The sequence below is a fragment of the Rhinolophus ferrumequinum genome, chromosome 16 (genome assembly GCF_004115265.2).
Source record: "Rhinolophus ferrumequinum isolate MPI-CBG mRhiFer1 chromosome 16, mRhiFer1_v1.p, whole genome shotgun sequence".
Lineage (NCBI taxonomy): Eukaryota > Metazoa > Chordata > Mammalia > Chiroptera > Rhinolophidae > Rhinolophus > Rhinolophus ferrumequinum.
In genome coordinates this window covers 55,913,537-55,936,056 of record NC_046299.1, presented here as the reverse complement: position 1 = coordinate 55,936,056, position 22,520 = coordinate 55,913,537, and the positions used below count along the sequence as shown (strand labels likewise).

The 22,520-nt window shown below is 52.8% G+C and overlaps 1 protein-coding gene across 1 annotated transcript in view; it reads left to right on the top strand.

The window, feature by feature from the left end:
- The window catches only part of ZCCHC24 (zinc finger CCHC-type containing 24), a 62,371-nt gene extending 48,196 nt beyond the window's left edge, over window positions 1-14,175 (top strand). The window contains exons 3-4 of the mRNA XM_033130524.1: window positions 1,967-2,131; window positions 9,981-14,175. Of these exons, the coding sequence (XP_032986415.1) occupies window positions 1,967-2,131; window positions 9,981-10,094 (279 nt within the window). The 3' untranslated portion in view covers window positions 10,095-14,175. The remainder of the gene's footprint in view (window positions 1-1,966; window positions 2,132-9,980) is intronic.
- Window positions 14,176-22,520: the final 8,345 nt, after the last annotated feature.

The window sequence follows — 22,520 nt, the reverse complement described above, 5'->3', positions numbered from 1 at the left end:
GCCTGCACGTGCCACGTAGGAGACACAGATGCAGGGAGCAAGTGTTTGGAACAGAGGTGACGTGCAGGACGCACATGCTAGTCGGTCTGATGGAGCAGCTACTTCGCAACCTCAGCTGATGGACGCCAAGAATTCTGGACCAGTGTGGTCCTATTTCTATATGAAATCTCCCATTTTTAGTTATTGGGGCTAATTCAAGTTTATAAAACACTATGCAGCTTATACATGAATGTTGAAGGCAGCGTTACTCATAAGAGCCAAAAATTAGAAACAACTAAAATGGCTATCATCTGATGAATGAATTTACATGAAACATGGCATGTCAATACAAACTGGACTGGAATATTTTTCAGCAACAAAAACATACTGATACGTGCTACAATATGAATGAACCTTAAAAACATTACACTAAGTGAAAGAAGTAAGACACAAAAAGACAATTATTGCATGATTCCACTACGTGAAATACCTTGAGGGAAATCTATAGAGACAGAGAGTAGACTAGTGGTTGCCTAGGCCCGAGTGGGGTGAGGAGGTGGGACGTAGGATGAGGAATGACTGTCAGTGGGTACAGGGTTTCTTTTGGGAGGTGATAAAAATGTTCTAAAATTAGATTGTAGTGATGATGGTTGTATAACTGAATATAATAAAAACCATTGAATTGTACACCTTAACTGGGTGAAATGTAGAATCATATTTCAATAAATCTATTTTACAAAAGACCATGTCGGAGAAAGCTAGTTTCTTTAATATATAAAGTACAGTTATAAATCAACAAGAAAAATACGAAACCCCAGCAGGAAAAAAAAAATCACAAAGGATTTGAACTAACAGTTCGTAAAGGAAACACATATGGTTCTTAAATGTGCAGGAAACTTCTTTCTTGCTCATACTAACAGACATATAAGTCAAAGCTACTGTGAGAATTTTCCACCTCTTAGATTGGCAATGATGAAAACTTGGTGAGGCTACGGGGTGTTAGGTTGGTATACCTGCCGTGGGGGGAAGGGCTGTGACAATTTGCCAATATCTTTAAAAATTAAAAGTGCACGTACCGATTTCATTTCTAGGAATTTATTCCACAAATGTACTCTCACATGTGCAAACACACACACGCGCGCGTGCACACACACACACAATTATTGGAGCATTATTTGTAATAGTGGAAACCACCCAGATCCTCTGTAATAGTGACTGGCAGACACTGGAACTTGCATGGTTGTGAATACTGTGAACTATGAAACAGATTACAGTAGCTCTGTTTGTATTGATGTGGGAAAAGGGTGTTTTATATGTCTTGTAATAATAGTACTTGTATGTCGAAGATACATTATTAAGTTAAGAAAAGAAAGATTCAGAACCAAATGTGTAATCTGTTCCCATATGAGTGAGGGAAAAGAAAGAATGCATGTACATATGTGTGTGTTGCATACGTTTGTAAATACAGAGCCCGTTTTAGGGCTGGTATACATAAAGGAATTTAAGATTACCTCCAGGTAGGGGAGCGGGTGGCTGGGAGCAGAGGTGAGGGGAGACCACCTTCACTGCATACGTGCCAGGTTGTACAGTACCTGTGTTGCCTTTTCAATAACCGTTTAAACCATACCACCCTGTGGGCCAAAGAGCCACCTGTGTGTAGGTCCATGCGACCACCGGCTGCCTCTTTATAATGTCTGAGTTAAAGAAGTAATTCCTAGCCACCATCAGGTAATTTGCTCCCTTAAATCTGAAAAAGATGAGCACTCCCTCCACCTCCTCTTTTCTCTGTTCCCCGTGTGGGTCTCCCAGCCTTGGATTCCCATGTGCGCCCTGGGGTGACCCTGGTGTTCTCTGGAATGGGGACGGAGGCACCTGTGCATGGGGACATAGGTTATGAAGGCTGAGGAGGGACACCGTGGGGCCCCTGTGGGGCCAGTAGTTTGGCCTGGTGGACCCTAACCCTCTGTGTTTGCTTCTTATTCTCTAGGCACGACCCAAAGGAGAGGGTCTGACCCCGTACCAGGGCAAAAAGCGCTGCTTCGGTGAGTACAAGTGTCCCAAGTGCAAGAGAAAATGGATGAGCGGGAACTCCTGGGCCAACATGGGGCAGGAATGCATCAAGTGCCACATCAATGTGTACCCGCACAAGCAGGTGAGCTGGTGAGGCTGGGCAGGCGGGCAGGGCAGCGCTGTGGGGCTGGGTGTTCTCTGAAGGGCCACAGAGGGTGGCTTTGTCCCATTAGGCCTCAGTTTACTCCTTCTTACAACAAGGATGAGGCCAGATCCCTCCTAACTAGCCCTTTCTTTCCTTGTCTCTTCTGAAATGGAGGTGAGAGAGTGCCCGTTGCCCCAGGACGGGAAGGAGGATAAAGGGGCAGCTGTCCTTAGACCCTGAGACTGCAGACCCCAGATGAATTTTGAAACTAAAGCACTGGGGTGCTGTTGTGAGACAAACGGATGTGAGGGCAACATGATGCTGTAGAAAATGTGCGTTTCGTGTATTTATTCATCCAGTGGCCTCATGTATAATCGGGGCAGCTACTGCGTGTCAGGCACTGGGCACAGGGCTGGTGGCCAACGTACCCATGAGCCGGCCTTGGTGGTGCCCCTCGTCCCAGGGAGGACCTACTCCCTGCAGGCTGCAAGGAGGAGGTGACATTTATTGGGACCTGTAGGAGGGGAGGAAGTCACAAGTGGGGGCAGGCATCCTAGGAAGAGGGAGGGGACAGCAGGTACAAATGTCCTGAGGCTGTAAGGACTTGGGGTGCTCAGTGAAAGAGCAGGAGGGTAGAACGAAAGGGTCGGGGAGCTGGACGGGTTGGGGGCCATGAGGGGAAATCCCTGAACAAGTGTGTAAAGATTAGTTTAGGGAGCAGGAAGGGGGCCTAGGAGATTGAAAGGGGAAAAACTGTGGCCATAGTCTGGTGTGAGCCGGAAGAGGTCTGAACTAAGGAGGTGGCTCTGGCCCTGGGTTCAACACAAAGTGTCACCAGATTGGATGTGGAAGGTGAGGGAGAGGCAGGAATTCAGAACAATCACACTTTGGCGTGAGCACCTGAGTGGGTGGGGGTGACCATTACTGAGGTGGGCAGCCTGGGCTGGGGGTGGGGCGGGATAGGACATAGACGCCCCAGGTAAAAGCAAGAGTCCTCTGATACAGGTCATGTTTGAGATGTTTCTGAAAATCCAAGTCGAGATGTCAAGAAGGTCATTGGATGAAGCTCAGATGAGAAGTCACAATGGCTCCTCCATAACTCGGTACCATTGACCTAAAGGTATTTAGGGAGTGGATGAGATTTCCTGCAGAATGTGGGCAGAGCAGAGAAGGGATTCCCCAGGCCACGTGTTGTGATCCCAGCTTTTGGGGGTCAGATGGAGGAGAAGGGCCCAGCAGGGAGAAGGAGAACCAGGAGCGTGGAGTCCTGGAGGTCAGGAGGAGCACTGTTCAAGGGGACAGGTGGTGATCCGTGCTAAGATGTCAGGTATAATGACCATGAAAAAGTGGCCATGAGGAGGTGGTCCTCAAGCTTTATGGGGCATCCCTTTTATCTGAGAATTTGCTGAACTGCAACCAAAGTTTGAACCACTCAAGCCAATGCCATGCAGGCAGAATGGAGATGGCAGTTCACAGCAGACCTGTTGGCAGGGTCGTGTGTGTGGAGCCAGGATGGAGGCGGCTTCTTGGGCAAGCATGCAGAGGGAATCCCTTCTTTGTCCACCCTCTTACTGTGGAGAGAAGCAGAGAAATGGGACAGTAGCTGGAGTCGAAAAGGGACCCTTGGGATGGGTGTTATGGAGATGGGACAGCCTGGAACACTCATAGTACAGGCAAATGAGAATGATCCAGAAGAAAACAAAAGGCTGATGATACAAGGACAAGAGGGACACCTTATCATCGGCACAGGAGGGAGAGAGGTAGAGGTAATTAGGGAGGTTGGTGGGTTTGATGGTGCAGAGAAGAGGAATGTCGCTTCGAAGAAAGCTTGTTTTCTCAGTGAAATGGGACATGAGGTTTTCAGCTAAGAGCGAGGATGAAGGCAGAGTGGCACGCCTAGGAAGGACGAGTAAGCAAGCCAGCGAGGAAGCGGGCCTGCCGGAGGAAACTTGCGACTACCAAGCAGCATCCGCAGGGGAGGTTTGAATCCTAACTGTACCCAGAGCCATCAGCCCAGTTCTGGGACTCGCTCCCTTGGAGTTCACTGGGCAGTTGTGGGCAGGAGACGGTGAATGGGGCAGAGACAGTGTTTGCTGGGAGAGTGTTTCAGAGGGAAGAAGGTGGAAGCATTGGGCATATTTGGAGACGTGTGATAATGCATGATCCTGAGGTGACAGCTTAGATGGCGGAAAGGGAAGCCAGAGGGGCCCTGATGGCCAGCTGGGGCCAGCACTGGATGGAGGTCGGGGAGCCAGTGAGCTGGACAGAGAGGAGTTTCTGAAGAGCGCCGAGTCCAGGAGCTGGCCCAGGGGGTGGTAGGAGAGAAGATCACATGATGAGGTAGTCGGGGCACTGAGGAGTCCCCTGTGTGAGCTGAGTCACCAAGAAGAAGGGCAGCAGCAGGGGCCACAGGAGGCCTGAGGGAAAGGGAGGCAGAGGGGTGGCAGGGAGGCAGTGGTGTCAGGCTGAGCCCTGATGGGGCATGGAGGGTCGTAGACAAAGGGGCTGGGTGGGAGTGGCAGAGAGGAGGGGGCACTGTTGGTGAGGGAACAGCACATGCAAAGTAGGGGACAGGGTGGGCACAGAGCTTGGGAGGAGCTGAGGGGTGAAGCAGAGTGCAGCGTGAGGGGCCAGCTGTATCCATCCAGCTGGCGGTTCGAGGCCTTGGCAGAGAATTTGGTCTCTCTCCTAGAAGCGACTGGGAACACTCCGTGAGGAGAGGACTCATGTGGTTGAAACATTCTCTGATTTTATGACCCTTGTGCCGGCCTCCATTCCCTCTGTTTGCAGGCTCTCTATCCCTCACACCCCACCACCAAAGGTTTTCAGGGTTCCCACAACCCTCACTGTCCCCGCAAGCAGACAGACTGAAAACTGGCCACAGTGGCCCAATGGATGAAGGTCAGGCCCACACCCGAACGGCACTGAGGGAGAGACCGAGGCCCTGAGTGCCAAGACAGGCCTGGTGACACAACAGGTGGGAGGGCACAGGGCGCAGGACAGGGATATAGTGTTCTAGGGGCGTTTCCGGGGATGGGATCAGCGTGGGCAGTCTACAGGAGACGCATCCTGGGTCCTCAAGTCTTCCTGGCCATTCCTGAGAAGGTCTGGACCCCGGCCCAGAAATATCTCCCCACCATGTCTCAGAACGTTCACCGTTTGGGTTGAATTCTGCTTTCCCAGGGGCCTTCGGACATGGTCAGTGTTGTTCAGAGGGTTCATTCTTCCCCTCACTGGACACACTTTTTTGAGAGGTCTCGCCAGGTCTGTGCAGGCACTGAAGGAAGGTGAAGGTCAGGGGGCTGCCAGGCCTTCCAGGAGCTTCCTCTCTAACTGAAGAGAGGATTGAAGCAGGCAGGCTTAGCCACTAGCATTCAGAGAAATCCTGGCCCAAATCGCAGGTGTGGTCACCCTCCAGGTCCGTTTGCTGAGCCCCTGCACACCCGTCATGTGTGCTTTGCCCTCCCCTTGCATGATCTGTTCATCCCCATTTCACAGGGAGGGAAAGCAGGGTCCTGAGAACCTAGGACTCGTGAGAAGCCACAGAGCCTCTCTAGGGTCCCCAAGTGAAAGTGGTGCCCTGCAGTTGAACTTGCACGTCTGTGGAGATGGTCGATTGAAGTGTCAGGAGCCTGGCCCTGAGGCAGGCAGGCCTCAGTGTGTGTCCCAGGCCTGCCACCCATGAACTGGATATACTGTACCATGTTCCCAGCGCAGGAGAGAGGAGATGGGCCACAGGTGGATCTCAGTGACCAGAGGGCAGGAATGGGGAAATTATGACAGCAGTGAGCAGTCTGAGTACTTTATACCTTCGTCCTCTCTGCCACCCCATTGGGTCAGCTCTATTGTTTCCGCATTTGATAGAGGAAGAAACTGAGGCAAGGGGTGTAAGTGACTTACCCAAGGTCAGTAGAGAACCTAGGACTCGTGAAGAAGGATCAAATTTGGGGCTGGAGGGAATGTGGAGCCTGGATGGGGCCAATGAGTGGCCTAGGTGGGAGAACGGAAGCAGGGAGGACAGTCACAGGGGCTGTCTGAGCAGGGGAGTTTGGAATGGACCTGTTCCTGCAGGGGCTCCGAGGATGGGTGCTTGGGTCTGTGCTGGAGGTCTGGGAGGCTCAGTCCTTACAACTGTCACACCCTCTGGGACTTAAGCAGAGAGGCCTGGCCTGTGCACCTGAGGCTGGTGAGACCCAACTTCCTGCAGTGGCTCCAGCCTCCTAGGTCCCTGCCCCTATCTAGCCCCGGCACCCCTTCCACGATGCCAGGCCCACTCCTGGCTTGTAACTCCATGGCCTCACCTACTTCCTCATCTTTATCCCGCCAAGCTCTGTCCAAGAGCAGCCTCCCTGACCACCCTTCCCCCATCTCCATACTCAGGATCAGAATCTCCTGGGCCTAATCTGGAAGGCTCTTCCAACAGCATGTGGCTCTGCTTTTTCTGCTCCTAGTGTTTCAGCCCTTTTTTGCTTAGCACTTACTGTGTACAGCAGGGAAACTGAGGCCCAGAGAGGCTATGGAACTTGAGCAAGGTCACTCAGCCAGCCAGTGTCCAGGGGGCCTAGGACCCAGGGCTCCCACCACCCAGCCCCCCAGTTGCCTCTCCAGGGGTCTTCTCCCTCAGGGAGGCTGCAAACTGGGCAGAGGGCTGAGGGGGTGGTGTCAGGAGCTTTTGAAGAGCTGAGAGGAGGGGCTTGGAGTCCCCCCACCCCCCAGGTGGAGAGGGGCTGCTTTATTTCTCCTTCCCCCTAAGCTCTGACCTCTGTGGCAGCCATCTCCTGAGAACCCTCCACTTCCCCTCTCCTCCCTCCCCTGCCACATCTGTTTCCCGTCAGGTTCCAGCTGAGGCCCCCCCTGCCGGCCCTGCCCCCCCCCCAAGAAAACACTAATAGGCTTTGCCTCACTGCAGGGGTGGGGATGGCCCTGGGGTGATCAACCCCAGCTGCTGCTTGTTTTCTCTCCACAGAGGGGCAGGGAGGGGCAGGGAATAGGACAGGAAGGGGGGGAGGGGAGGGGAGGTGAGTAGTCTTGACAGTTTCCCCCAGCTCCTGCACCCAGTGGTGGGCAGGGCTGAGCCAGGACCCCCGGGGGGAAGAGGCACTGATAGGGTCAAGGCCAAGGACTGGATGGAGAGGGCGTTGCAGGAGCATTCCCACAGGGACTCAGCTGGTACCCCTGCTCCCAGCCTGCCGCCAGCCCTACATAATACTAATAGTAATAATATATAGTATTAAAACTTGCCAACACTTGCTCTTTAGGGCCAGGCACTGTCCTAACAACTTTGCAGGTAGGGACTTACTTACTCTTCACAACAACCCTATTAAGTAGGTACTCTTATTAGAGGAGAACATTGAAGCACAGAGAGGGTAAGTGACTTTCTAAGGGTCACACAGCAATGATAAATCTTGCAGTGCTTTTTATGGTTTAAGAATCATCTCATTTACTTCTCTATGACACATACAGCAAGCGTTATTAATCTCCTACCCGGGTTACAGAAGGGCAAGTTGAGGTTCTAGAAGAGAAAGGTCTTGCCTACCAGCCCTCAGATGAAGCTGCAGGCCCTAGGCAAGACCCTTAATGTCTTGGAGCCTCAGGAATATTATGCACACACACACACACACACACACACACACACACACACACGACGGGTGTGAGATTAGGTGGTGTGATTTATGTGGCAGCACTTTGCAAAGTGTAAACCATGAGGAGCAAGTGGGTGTCAGGGCTGCTTACTCTGGCCTCTCTGGTCCCATCGGGAAGACAGCTCAGGGTCCCTGACCAGCATGAAGAGTTGGGGAGAGGAATGGAAACCAGGCTGGATTTGGTCAGAGGAGGGCAGACTTCAGAACTACCTACGTCAGACCTGTGGGTGCCGAGCTGAGAGTCTATGTGGCCCCTGTGTGGCAGGAATCCCTGGGATGAGGGTACAGGGACCCAGATGTCAGCTCGAGATGGGGAAGCCCTTCTTACAGCTCAGACAATGAGCTGAGCCAGCAAGCTCAGCTGAATTGCAGGGAGCCCCCGCCCTGGTGGCTTGCAGGCCCTGCCCAGGGAGGTTGTAGGTGTCCATGAAGACATCTGGGGGAGCAGAGCATGTGACCTTCCGAGGCCGTCCAGCTTGGGATCCTGGCTTCAACCTTTAGTCCCCCCCTACGGTTGGTGTCTCCCTTCCATTAATAATAATAATAATGACGATGATAATTAAAAGTTTCTGTATGCTATGCTTTTTCTATTCCTGATCTTCATTGAGTTGGAACAGCAATCTCCTGAGAAAAGTGTTATCAATATACCCTTTTACACATGGGGAAATGGAGGGTCAAAGGTCAGGTGGCTTACCCAACGTTACTTAGTTCATAGGTAGCAGAGGTGGTGTTCCAGCCCAGGTCTGACGTGGAGCCAAGCAGACTGTCTCCTGTGCCCTGGCCAGGAACAGGAGCCATCTGCAAGCCCCTTGAGGCAAGGCCAAGGCTCCTGTCCTTTGTCTAGTCCATCCCTTTGTGCCTTTGTGCCTGGAAGCACAGGGATGGGCTTTATGACCCCTGGTTCAAAACTCTGTCTCCCACAGGCCCTGTGTTCATCTCCTATACCCCCAAAGTTCTCTGAGTGTCACCTTGAGTTCAGGCACCCTGTCATGGGGCAGAAATGCCAGGATGCTACTTTTGAGCACCTTGCAGTCTAGCCAGGGGGGCAGCGCTCACCCTCAGCTTTCTTCCAGGACCATCCTGGGTCATGGTCACTGGCACTGAGGCTCCCTGCCCCACACCAGCCTGCAGCTCTTGTCCCCTCTCCTCAGCATGTGTCTGCCAGCTGGCCCTGACCAGCTTCCTCTGAGTCCCCCACCCCCAGTCCGTGCAGGGGACCCTTCTGCAGTCAGGGGTCCTGTGCTGGGGCTGTGCCAAAGAAGTGTGCCTAATAGCATCCATAAATTTTCCAGGGAGACAAGTTTTTGCTGGCTTTTGAGAGCCAGGAAGGGAGGGGGAAAAAAGGGAGCAGGAAAGCTCCCCTTGTAACAGAAATGTGCTCGTATGTGCCCAACATTGCTCAGTTTACAAATATCCAGACATCCGAATCCTACCAATGCCCTGCAAACAAGGTGTGATGATGGCCCACTTTACAGATGTGGAAACTAAGGCTCTCTGAGGTCGCACAGTGAGTGAGCAGCGTCATGGGTCTGGCAAGTCTCCCTCCTGCTCTGGGCCTCAGTTTCACTGTTAGGAAACAGTAAGGTTCCACTCATGTAGCCTGGCCCTGGGATGAGGGGGAATCAGAGCACTGTCTGCCGACCTCTCATGTAACTGACGGCTTGCTTCCCCCAAGCCTGAAGCACTATGACCATGTCCAGGTTAAATTCTCCGTGAATCCTGAGGCCACATAGCAGGCGTGGGGGTGACAGTAGCTGGGGAAGAAGCACTGGGTGCTGGGTGTTAGAAGGTGTAGGCTTGTCCTGGGCCTTGGTTTCCTTGTCTGGGTAATATCTGTGCACCTATCCTGCTTTTGTCCCGGGCTTTTGTGAGCTTCAGGTGGTGGCTGCTCAGAGCGTGCTGGGGGAGAGCAGTGGCATCCAGGTCCGGGCTGTGGGTACAGGACCCCGTCCGACAGCCCTGGCCCCAGTCCAACACCTCAGCTTGCGCCTCTGGGGACAGCGAGAGGCAGGAAGGGCCCTGGTGCCTCGTAGAACAACCTCTGTGACTGCAACACACTCTTTCCGGGCCCTCCCTGTGTATCCGTCTCACTCCTCCTGCCTGTCTCTCTCTGCCTCTCTCTTCCTCCTTCACTCTGTGTTTCTGTCTTTCTCGCGGCCCCTTCCCCTCCCCCACTGGACCCTCGTCCTCCTTCCTCTCTGCAGAGACCCCTGGAGAAGCCCGATGGCCTGGATGTGTCCGACCAGAGCAAGGAGCACCCCCAGCACCTGTGTGAGAAGTGCAAAGTGCTGGGTTACTACTGCCGCCGAGTGCAATGACCGGACCCCACCGCCTTGCCCACCACCCTCCTGCCAGCCAGAGAAGACGCCACCTCCCCTCTGTTCCTCCGTGTTGCTGCGTGTCTCCGCGTGTGGGGGAGTTCTCGAAGACCTGCGGGTGTGGGCATGGGGGGGCTTTGGTTCTTGCCTCATGTGTGTTGAAATGGTGTTACTGACGTAGCTGCCCCACAGAAGGCCAGGTCTCTGGGACTCTCTACAGGTGGGCCTGGGGTCTGTGTGGAGGAGACGGGGCTGAGCAGAGATTGATGCACAGGATTCCACAAAGCCCTTGGGGTCCCCTGCAGGCTCTCTGAGACCCCCTTCCAGGTGAGCAGCCTTGTATTGGCCACAAGTGCACTAAATTTACTGTGAATCCCAAAGCCTGCAGGGGACCGTCTCCCCACGACTAGCCAGGCCACCTTCTCCGGCCCAGAACCTTCCTGTTTGCCCCATGTGCAAAGCCACTCTCAGAAAGCCCTATTTTTGTCCTTTTTAAGTCAGCAGTCATGGCGAGCTGACACCTGTTCTAGCAGCTGCTGGCGAGTGGGCATCTCTGCCCCCTGCCCACTTTGAGCCCCAAACCTGCCTGCCTCTGACATCACAGGCGTTGCACCTGGGTGCTGCACCCCCCACCCATAGACCTGAGGTCAGGGATGGAGAAGCAGTGAATGTTGGACCGTGTCCCACGGTGTGAGCTAGGGCACATCAGGCATGGCCTCCCCCACCCGCACCACACACTTTCCCCACTTGCTTGGATTTTGTCGGCCCCATTCCCTTCCCTTCTCCTTCACCTCCCACCCACACTGGGTGTCCATCCTCAGTCGAGGTTGGAGGGCTGAGCGTGGAAGCCACTCTGGCAGGAAAGACACAGATGTGGCTGCCTGAGACCTAGACTCAAATGCTCGCCCTGCCGCTGATGCACTATGGAACTTGGGAAGAACTTCTCACCTCTGGGCCTCAGTTTCCCCACTGGTTGAGTGAGAGAGTGACACTAGAGAGCAGAGAGGCCCATTTCAGTTCCGATGTGCTGGAATTCAGCCTGGCTGACTGCCATCTCCTGGAGCAGAGGGCTGCGTGTGAAGAATTTCACCAGGTCCCATACTTTACACCACACATCAGTCGGTCACTTAAGACATCAAGCTGAGGGATGCCAGTGCTCCCCTGTCACGCCCTGCAGACCCAGCTCTGCCTGTTGTCCCCCACCCCTGCAAAAATGAAGGGGAAGAATCCCCCTCCACCTCACATGGGGCAACCCAGGAACAAGGTGCAGAACCTCTCGTCTGTAAACCTAGGACAATGATTTCCTGCCTCCCGAGAGAGCAGGGAGGCCTCTTGGCTCATCACGTTGGTCAGGGAGACACTGCCCTGGCATGCAGGGGGATCACGCTCCTCCCTGCTCCCCAGTGAGAAGTCCTATTTTTATTGTCATATCATCCTTCCTTTCTCCCAGGGACAGGGAGAGAACCAATTGTCAGGACTGGGTCACTTGATTTTGCCCCAACATTATGCCTCTGTGGGAAAAAAAAAAAAATCAGACCACGAAATGGGCCTGAAATTCAGTGTTTACCACGGCTCAAGGCACCCAACTGGTGCCTCGTCGCCTTTTGTTTTCAAATGAAAATGATTTGTACAACTGAGGAGTTACAGTAAAGTGTTAACCAGGGGTCCAGGGTGCGAGTTGAGGAGATGGAGTGAGTGTATTTGCAGCCAGGGGGCTGCAGATAGATTTCGGGGGGGGGCATGCCATCTGACACTTAAAAAGAGGGTGTTTGCTCCAACCTGAGCCTGAAAGCTGCCTCCCTCCTGCTCGCAGGGGCAATGCCTGGCAAGTGACTGTGAACACCCTCCCCACCCATTGGAAATGCCACTGAGGAGTCCCTGGCCAGCTGTTCCCTGCCTTCTCCAGGGTGTCAAGAGGAGCTGGAGTCGCCCTGGCCCAAGGCTCTCTGTCCCCAAGGAGAAGCTGTCAGTCATTCCAGGGCACTGCTGATGATAATGTTCCCAGTGGGGGGCAGTGTGCTCTCTGCTGCCAGGACCAGGCCCCAACCCATCCAGGGACCTGGCCCCACAGGGGGATGTTGGCTCCAGAATGCCTGGGGCCTGCCAACTATGCTGCAATGGTGGGGGAAACCCACACCCTAAAAAGAACTTGGACTCCAGACTGCCAGAGGCCAGGGCCTTCCACGGGCCAACAGGGGATGGGCTGTCATCCCAAAGTGACCTTTTCAATGGGCTTATCCAGCTGGCAGCCATTGCCCCTGCCATCTGGCCACCGTGGGGGCTGGGCCCTCTGTCGGAGGCAGCCCCTCTGCATAGTTCTGGCTGAATTTGGGAGCTCTCTGTGGTCAGCAAAAGCCACTACTGTGCAGGCCGGGTGCTGTGAGAATTAAGTGCTCAGAGGGCTTGGGAGCCCAGGGGACAAGAAAGTGTGTGGTTTTAGTACGTTCAAAAGGGACAATCGCTTGCAGTTAGTAGGTCTAGTGATCTAGCTGGGAGATATCAGTGTTTACCCCATATGAAGTATTCAATAGTTCTACTTGTGAAGTTGTATTTATTTTGAGTTATACTTGACACAGGATTCCTTTTTTTTTTTTAAAGAAAAATGCTATTTGTGTATTTTGAAAAAAAAAATCATAGGTGTTAAAATTTCTGCGTGGTTACCAATTTTTCTCACAACACTGAATTTGTTACCTTTTCCCAAAAAATCTTCACAGTGATTTTTGTCTGTATATATTTGAGGGCCTTTTTTTAAGAAAAAGAAAAAGAAAAGAAAAATATAATTGTTTGATTTTTGAGATTAAAAAAAAAACAAGCAAAAAAGAGGCATTTTCAAAACTTCAGAGCCTTCAGGAGGACAATAGAATATCAAACGAAGATTTCTGGAAGTATTTTGCAAACCTTCTGTTGAGCTGCAAGAAAATATTTATGGTGAGAACTTTTCTCTTTTGGGGTTAATTTTTTTTTTTGGTTTGATTTTTTTTTTTTTTACTATACTTTGGTCTGTAAAAAGTATGCAACTGAACTACATTAAGAAGGAAATATTGTCTACATAGAATATTATATGAAGTTGGTACATAATTCTGATGAGGAAAAAAACCTTTGCAGTTCTTTAAGCCATATTGTTGTTATTCTGTGTTGTTTTCCTTGGATGAAAATATCAGTATTAAGTAGCCAGCATATTATTCAAGTGCTTAGACTTATTAATATGTTTCTGTCCTGTATTTATACATATGTGTATTTTGGAAAGTATTGCCTTCTTAAAGGGAAGCTATTACTAGATACATAGCGAAAAAGGGAATGGTGACCCCTTTGAGCCTCTTCAGCTGAGAATAACAAACACAGCATTGTAATCCACTTTCTCGCACCTTCTTATTATAATCTTGTTATTATAGTTATTAATTTTGTAGGGGGGCAGGGAGTGGGCCGAGGGAAGAAGGGGCATGTGACTGACTAGGCCCTCCAGGGTCAGCCAGCTCCAGGGCTGGCCTCCTTGGCCTGGTGAAGGGTCCCCATCAGCAGGGCCCAGGGAGGGAAGGGAAGCGGCAGGACTTCTCCATGCCCCTCTTGATCTTTGCCATCTGAGCCATGCTTCCAGGGCCCCAAGCTCTTTGAACTTGGCTTTGTCAACCAGAGCCTTCACCTGTCCTCCGACATCTAATAGACTTGAATCTACACTAAGCGAATATTTAACCCAACATCACTACATTGTAGCCCAGTGCAACAACTAACCCCAAAGTGTGGGAGGTGTTCCAGCCTTCAGGGAGATGGCCGAGCTGTCCCCTGGGGGCTGGTGGCAGCAGGCTCCTTGCTCTCTGCTGCCAACCTCACTGTTTGACATCCTCCACTCCCGTGGGGTGACCCTTTTCGTGTCTGTACCTGTTAATACATGTGTGTCCAGCTAAAAAGACAAACAGAACCCGTGGGCCCAGCTCGGAGGGTGCATGAGAAGTCTCCTGAGCTCTCCGAAGGGCTGCCCTCGGGATGGCATTCCGTTGTGTGCCTTATCCCTGGAGAATCTGTATACGGCTTGCCTATAGAAATAGAGCCTTTTCATGCTGTATTAAAAGGACTTCAAAAGCAAGAGAGGCTTGTGGTTTCCTTGTTTATGCAGAGCATCAGTGGGGCGCTAGATGCTCTCACAGATGCGTGGGGCCCAACGGAGAGGGAGGGAGGGAGGAAGGGTCTTGGGGCCACCCTCCTCCTCTCGGGTGCCTGAGTCGTCTCGTCCTGGCCCTGCCTCCATGCCATTCATGTGCCTCCTCCCAGCCCCTCTGCCCCAAGTGGACACTCTGTCCAGGGCTAGGGCCTTCCCCAAGTTGGGCCCCAGACTGGGCGAGATTGTCAGCACATTAGGTCACACGTTAGCTCAGCGATGGGACTCCCGGATGACCATATATAGGAGTGAATCTTCCTCGGAGCCGGGAGCCAGCAGCCTTGCCGCCCCTGCTTGCACTTGGTCCTCTCGCTAAGGCAGGGGTTTGGGCCTCAGATGCTGAGCATCAAACAGTGAGCAAAGTGAAGTATCCGAGGCCTCTGAGAAGTCTCCAGGAGAGGGACCAGGATGAGACGGGGCTGTCATAAGGCGGGGCTCTTGCTGAGGGCCACAGATAGGAAGCCATACGGAGCCGTGGGGCCCAGGATCAGCAATCTGGTCCTTCTCATCCTTGCTGCTCACCAGAATCACCCAGGGAGCCTGGTCTCACCCCAGAGACGCTTGAGATCGCAGCCTGGGTGTGTCCTCAGGTGCTTAGCCCAGGTCAGTCCATGGGCAAGGTTGAGAAGCACCGGGCTTTGCAATGGTCCCACTGGGGCAATGGTGACATCAGTGAGGAGGCCAGCGTGGGGGGCAGGGGCGGGGCTCCAGCCCCATGGGAGGGGCAGCCCATCCTGGCGCCAGTCAACTGCTGCTCCAGCCAATTGCTGCTGAGACTATACCACCTGGGATGGGATGACGGGTGGAGGAATGGAAATCCAGGTTATGTGAGATTCTCCAATTTTTGAATGTCGGCAAGTAGTCTACTAAATGTTTGAATAGTCTACAGGTCAAACCATAGGTCTGTGGGGCGGCTCCAAACTACAGCGTCTAAGATGGAGCAGAGAAAACAAAATGTGAGTCTTTAGGATCAGGGACCGTGGATGGGGGAGCGGGAGGGACAGGCAGTAACAGAGACCCTGGGCTCCAGAAGCAGGACCCCTTGTCTTATTCGGGGCGCACAGGGAATCCTGGAAGTCACCAAGCCCTTTCCTGCTTATTGGTATAAAGGCACCATTTACCTCCAGTGCCTGCCCTCAGGGCGTGTGAAATGACGGCAGGGCCAGAGTCAGCCTGAACTTAGGTGGGTGTCAGCCGGCCAAACAGGTGAGCATATGTGTGTGTGTGTGGGGAGGAGACCCAGCCCCAAACACAGTAGGAGGAGGAGAGAATAGTCATCCGTGAGTGCAGACTCTCCACCAGCAGCCCAGGGGACAGGTCTGAGGTCACAGAGCCTGGGTCTGTGTCAGAGTGCCCTGTCCCTGAAGTCCTGCTCCCCTGACTGTGTAGGTTGAGCTGTTCCACGCCTCTCTGAGCCCCAGCTTCCACAGGGATACAGTGCAGATAAGGTGGCCCAGTAAACACCTCACAGCTTGGCATCCTGGGGATCCAGGGGGTGTGGATCTCTTGCTCCCCGTTTGCTGCTCAGGCAGAACCGTCTTGCCAGAGATCTCACGGGACGTCGGGGGGGGGGCAGCCTCCAGCGCTAGGTTCATTTGCTCCCCAGCAGGCATTCACTGAGCACCCCCTGTGTCCTGGGGCTGAGGCCTCAGGTTCATGCTCTGTTACCTGCCCTCGTGTGTCAGTGTATCTGCCTGTGTGCTTGTTTTGTTTTGTTTTGTTTTCCGTGGAAGGAAAACAAACCCAGGGCAAATACCGCCTGCATTTCGACATCTCCCAGGACTGTGGAAACCAGTAATTCCCCTGGACAGGAAGGATTTCCGGTTGGACTTAATGTCCATGTTCAGAGTCTGCCAGCTGCTGAGGGCCGAGAGAGAGCAGAGTCCATTGCAGAAAGGGGTGTCAGGAGACTCAGAGAGAACGGCCCGGCTCTGGGCCCACCCCTGTTTCCCTTCGAAACTGACACCGACCCCAACCCCTATATTTCTGTCTGGGCTGAAGTTGAGGCCCCCAACGTGGAAGGGCTCTCCTGAGGTCATCCGGTGGGCAGGTGGCAGAGCCGGGATTTGAACCCCAAGTTCTCACTTTCACTGCAGTATTTCAGCGGCAGATCTAGGCCTGAGCCCTAGACAGCATCTGCACTCAGAGTTGCAAAGGTGAGGCAAGGAGTGAAGGCCCCATGGGCTGAGGTGGTCTCAAGGGACAGGTAGCTCCAACCCACAAGGCTTTGGTAAGGAGCCTCCTCAGTGCCGGCTCCAGACACAGGGAAGGGGGACCGGGCCAGTGCCCCAGGCCTGGAGGGAGAGAGGGCGCAGTGCTCAACCACCTTTCCTTTCCTCTCCCACCTCAACAGCAGAACCACTGGAGCCCAGGGCCGCTCCTGTGACCCAGACAAGACTGCTAGCACCACCCCCTTCTCCGAATGTGTGATGGGGAGCCTCGCATCCTTATCTCTAAGCTGGGGGCAAGGAGGACGCACCTGCCGGCTTCAGTGGCCACCAGGCAGTTCCTGCGCCCAGCAGATTCTCCATAGTGACCGTGCCCCTTCTGACCTACTCTGCTGCAGTTCCTTATACCCCAAGGCTGGACGCAGGTGACAAGTGGGCTTCTGCGCTGGGTCCCAGGCACAGGCTCAATTCTCTCCTGTGTCCTTCTAGCAGTCCTGGCAGCAGCCAAGACAGGGAACAATAGGCCAATATGGCAGGTGGAGAAATTGAGGCCCGGGAGGGCCCTGAGGCCCAAAAGTGATAAACGGGGTCCTCTGCTACACCCTCCGGCCTCCAAACTGTGCTGTTTCTGATCCTGACAAGACTCCAAGTGGATTTTCAGGAGCCTGGTCAGACCTTCAGCAGACTGCTACGGCGTTTCGTCGAGGCCAGCCTAGTGCTCTGCGTCAGGGCTGGGCCCCACGAGGAGCTCGGGAGCCAAGCCTGGTTCTGTCCCCAGATGCCCTGACCCCAGCTCCCCACAGCCTTGGAACCAGGGTAGAGCATCAGACACCATTCTCCAGCTGCTTCCCCAACCAGGGCTGCCTGGGCCGGCCTTCCCCATGGTGTCTGAGGAGCTGAGACAACGGGGCATCGGGCTGGGGGAGGGCTCGCTGCCTCTGGAGTCAGGCCAGGAGCAACCTGTCCTCAGGACAAAGGCCCCTCAACACCCGCTCCCCATTTATCCAGAGATGCTACAGGCCCTGTGCTCACCCCGCCCCCACCACACACAAACACACACTCACACACGTAGACACTCAAACATACACACATGCCCATACCCACAAACATTTGTTGGGAGTCCTTTGGGGTCAGGAACCCTGGGGTGCCCTCTCCAGCTACAACAGTGCAGTGCCCACAAGCCTGCACCCCAGGGCAGCCCCTCTCCCTAACCTCTCTTAGCCAAGGGTCACTGTTAGGGAGGAGGAAACTCTGGTCCAGAGGCTGATGGAGTTCATGTAAATTTGTCTCCATCCTTCCCTGCAGGCCATGAGTCTCACCATGAGCTGGGGCCCTGGAGCCCTCCGGTGGTGAAAGAAGCCAAGCTCCACCCCTCGGCTCAACAAGCAAGCGCAGTCTGTCCTCACTGTCTCAGACAGTGGAGAGCACCCCTGTTTTTTCCATCAGGTGTGATGAGAGTCCTGGGGTCGTGTGAAAATGTCTTCATCTATTAGACAGTAGTGCATCTATGGGAGAAGTGAGATTGTGCCTGCGCTTTGTTTCCAAATAATCCAGAATAGGAGATGGGAGGTTGTCAAAACGAGACTGGCAAAACGATGTCAATAGCTGAAGTGGGAGACGGGACCTGGGGACTAGCTGTATCTCTGCTTCTGTATGTGTTCTACTCCCTGGCAGGAGCCAGGCCAAGGAGGTCCACCAGGCAAAGCTGGGGGCTCCCCAGATATGTCCTCACGTACACCCACCTCACGTGCACCACCCCGCACACCGTCCGCTAGGGGCTATGCAACCTATACCTTTGCATCTCCAGTGCTGCTGTGTCCTGGCACGTGGTAGGGTCAAATGTGGAATAAGCAAATAAATAAGATCCAGCTGAACATCCCTCGAGCCCTGCACGTTGTGCTACATGATTTACATGTGTCATCCTTTTTGATCCTGGCAACAATCCTGTGAGGTGTGGGCTCGGATGAGTACCATTTTACAGAGGGGACACTGAGGTTCAAACAGGTGGAGTGACTCGTCCAAGACCATATAGCTAGTAAGAGAAGAGTCCCTCCCAGAGCCACTTTCAACCCCTCACCTCCAGGGGAAGTCACGTCCAGGACCTAATCCCTGCCTCCTGCAGCTGTACCACCCTCCAGACCACTAGGGAGCCCTGCTGGCCTGCCCTCGGCCCCTCCACTCTGCTCTGGACCCCTCATGCCTGCCCAGCCCAGACTGCCAGCCTTCTGCAGTAGCTCAGAGCCATGAACCAACTAGTACAGTTCCCATGGTGGTTACTGCCGTCCCCCTCCACAGCCCCCAGTACTCCCTCCACCTCCATCTGAGAAAACTTCCCAGAGGCCCCTGTCCCAGTTGCCTCCTGTGTGAGCCTGGTCAGGCGCCAATGCCTTCCATCCTGGATACCCACTCATCCTTGCCCCCCCGCTGGCCCACAACCTTCTGAAGCCCTGGACTCAGGCCAGTCACCATCCCACATCCTCCATCTTGGTCCAGGAAGTGAAGGGGGTCTCTCCCCTCACCCTAAGCACTCCACACTGGCAGCTGAGCAGCATTCTCCTCTACGACCTTCTCAACATCCCTCCACACCCACCTCCTGCAGCCTACGGGGCAAGTTGGGGTCCAAGTCCTGCCTCATATGTCGGGGACCATGGCACTGCCTCCACCTCCATCTCTGCCTCCCTACCCTCCTCCTGGCAAGGGTCAGATGGACTGTATACTGAACTGCAGCTTCACTACTTATCAGCTGTCATCCTAAGGCGGTCTCCCCTCTCTGAGCCTCAGTTCCCTCTTGTGTAAAATGGGAACAATGATGCCCGCCTGTCTATCTGAAGGTCATTGTCACGATGAAATCAGAGGCCGAGGCAAAGCACTTGGCACCTGGGATGTGCTCAAGAGCTGTTAGCTACTGTGCTGATCACAGGGGGTGACAGTCACTTGGACCTGTGCTACCTCTGAAATGGGCCCCCCGTAAGGCCCCCTCTGCCTCTGCTTCTTACCTGTCAGGCCCTTGAGCTGTGTGTTTTGAAATCTTCACCCTGATTAGGTGGCAGGAGATGAGGAGCCCATGCCACCCCCAACCAAGGGACTTGGATCTGTCTGGTCCTTGGCCTATAGGTCATTCCCCTTCTTTCCCCAGCCACCCACACACACCCTGTTAGTTCAGTTCTGACTGGCTTCTGCCTCAGTTTCCCTGTTGTCCTGAGGCAAGGGACCTCACCTAGGAGGAAACTGGGCCTCCTCTTCCTGGGAACCTGAACTTAGCTACGCCCCACAATGGAGACTTCTTCAAACAGTGTGGACCCCGCTCCCGCCCCCGCCCCCTCCTTGCCCAAAACCTTGCCAGCTCAGGAAGCCCGTTTTCCTCTTGTAGGGATAGGCTGATCGCCTGCTGCCCCCTGGTGGCTGAAGCTGAGAGCTGCGACTGCCTGCTGGTGGCAAGCCCGCACAGGGGGCAAAAAAGACATTTTTTTTCTCCCAAATCCCAGGTGAGTCTTGACTTCCCCAGCACAGGTCTCATGCACCTATTTTGGGTAAAACTGTCAAGTAATATCTGGGTTCCCCGTTGATTATGTAAATAATGCATGTACAATGTGAAGTGGAAACAACACAGAAAAATAGGAAGCAGGATGTGAAGATTCCCAGAAGCCCAGCTTCCCCCAGAGATCACTACTGTCCAGAGTGCAGCCATATCCTTCCATAATCGTTTTGCTTGTATAAATATATGTGTGTGTATGTACACACACACACACACACACACACGCACACACCTTAACAGGATTACACTCGACTTGCAGTTCTGTAACCTGCATTCTTCATCAGCGTCGTTCTCTGTTAGCACAGAGATCATCCTCGTGTGTCTAACACCTGATTGTATTCCTTTGTTGGGCAATGTATTTATCAATTCCCTATTGAAGCATTATTGTTTTTAAAAGTCAGTCTTTCTTTTTCTTAATCACCTTTCTGTTTGGTGCAGTAGGAAGATCTGGAGTCAGGAAAGCCAGGGTCTGACTTGACAGGTCTCAGGCCACAGCTTTGATCACATCCTTGTGCCCCTCCAGGCCTCAGTTTCCCCATCTACACACTAGGGCATTGGGCTCCCTCTAGAATCCCTTACTCTGACTATCCCTCTGATCTGTGATTTCGCATTGGGTGGGCAGAGCTTACAACCTGTCCTCGGGTCATACGTACAGTTTTTGGGATGGTGCCGGGAGGGGGCCTGTGAACCCAAAAACCTCCCTGAGCCCTGAGGGCCAGTGAGCACTTTGACACTTGTGGAGAGGACCAGTCTGGGATGTTGTCTGCTTAGACCTAAGAGGACCGGCCGCCCCTCCTGGGTGAGGCTGACTCTGAGGGGAGGGCCGAGGTCGGACCCACCTTCCTCTTCTGTGCACCCTAAGGGCCCCTGGGCTGGCTGCTTTCTGTTGGAGGAGAGTGGGGGTATCTATATCTGTCACCCCATGCTGACATTGTATGTTATCCAAGAAATAAGAGAATGTATTCTCCTTATAAACAATCCAAACAATACAGAAGACGATTTCTGCTTCTGGCTAAGATGGAGAAAAGAGACTGGATATACTGTCTCCATTTTAAACAAGAGAATCAACAGATGAAATATACGACACGATGGTTTTCAGACATTGGACAAGGCAACACAGAACAGGGATTCCCGAGAAAAGGAAAGTGAATGAAGTGAGCCCTACGGTTGCAGAGCGTACTGCCGGGACAGAGTTTCCAGGTCACTGTGCAGGGAAGGGGAAGCCACACAGAGCTCAGCACACTCCCTTTGTTGTGGAGACAGTGTTGGGAATTTAGGGAGGCAAAGGTTGTGTAGAATATTCAGATCAGAGCACTGGAAAGAAGAGAGCTGAACCAAGAATAGACAATGGCCTAGAGAAGAGGAAGATCTAGAGAGAGGGCTCCGGACATGTGTACACAGTTCCCACAACTCTTCAGCTGGAAGCTGATGAGCACCTGTGTGTGTGAGGAAATTTCCCAAAGCTGGTGAAAGAACCCCCAAAAAAGGAACAACAGAACTAAATCTTCGGAGCTTACAGGGGCCAGTCATAGTTCCCACCAGCCAGATTGCAAAACCTCAAAATAAATGGGAGGGCCTGCCAGTGGCTCAGGCAGTTAGAGCTCCATGCTCCTAACTCCGAAGGCTGCCGGTTCAATTCCCACATGGGCCAGTGGGCTCTCAACCACAAGGTTGCCTGTTCAACTCCTCGAGTCCCGCAAGGGATGGTGGGCTCTGACCCTGCAACTAAGATTGAACACGGCACCATGAGTTGAGCTGCCTCCCGGATGGCTCAGTGAGTTGGAGCACGGGCTCTTAACCACAAGGTTGCCAGTTCGATTCCGACTCCCGCAAGAGATGGTGGGCTGCACCCCCTGCAACTAGCAATGGCAACTGGACCTGGAGCTGAGCTGCGCCCTCCACAACTAAGATTGAAAGGACAACAACTTGACTTGGAACAACTTGACTTGGAAAAAAGTCCTGGAAGTACACATTGTTCCCCAATAAAGTCCTCTTCCCCTTCCCCAATAAAATCTTTAATAAATAAAAAATTAAATAAATAAATAAATAAATGGGGCAGAGTACCTAGAACGATCTTACCTCAGTGGAGGGACAAAATTACTCCTTGACTAAAGGGTGCTCCAGTCTCTTCTAACAAAGCTCAAAAGCTTCACTAGACTAAAACTGTTTGCAAAGAACTTATCTGCATTCCAGACAAAGCTTAAGAATATTTGTAGGAATATGAAAGATACTCTGTCTGGTGTCCAATCAAAGTGACGTATATAGAGAAAGAGAAATAAATATATGATCCATAATGAGGAGGAAAATTTTTAAAAGCAGGCACAGATATAAATATGACACAGATGATAGTTTTAGAGAGTTATTATAACTGTATTCCATATGTTCAAGAAAGTAGAGGAAAGCATGCACATGTTAAAAAGAAACATGGAAACTATTTTTTTCGGCAAACTGAAATCAAACTTCTAGTGGTGGAAAACTTTTTTCTAATATGAAAAATACACTGGATGGGATTAACAGTAAATTAAAACAAGAAAAGATTGATGAACTTAAAAACATAGTTATAGAAACTA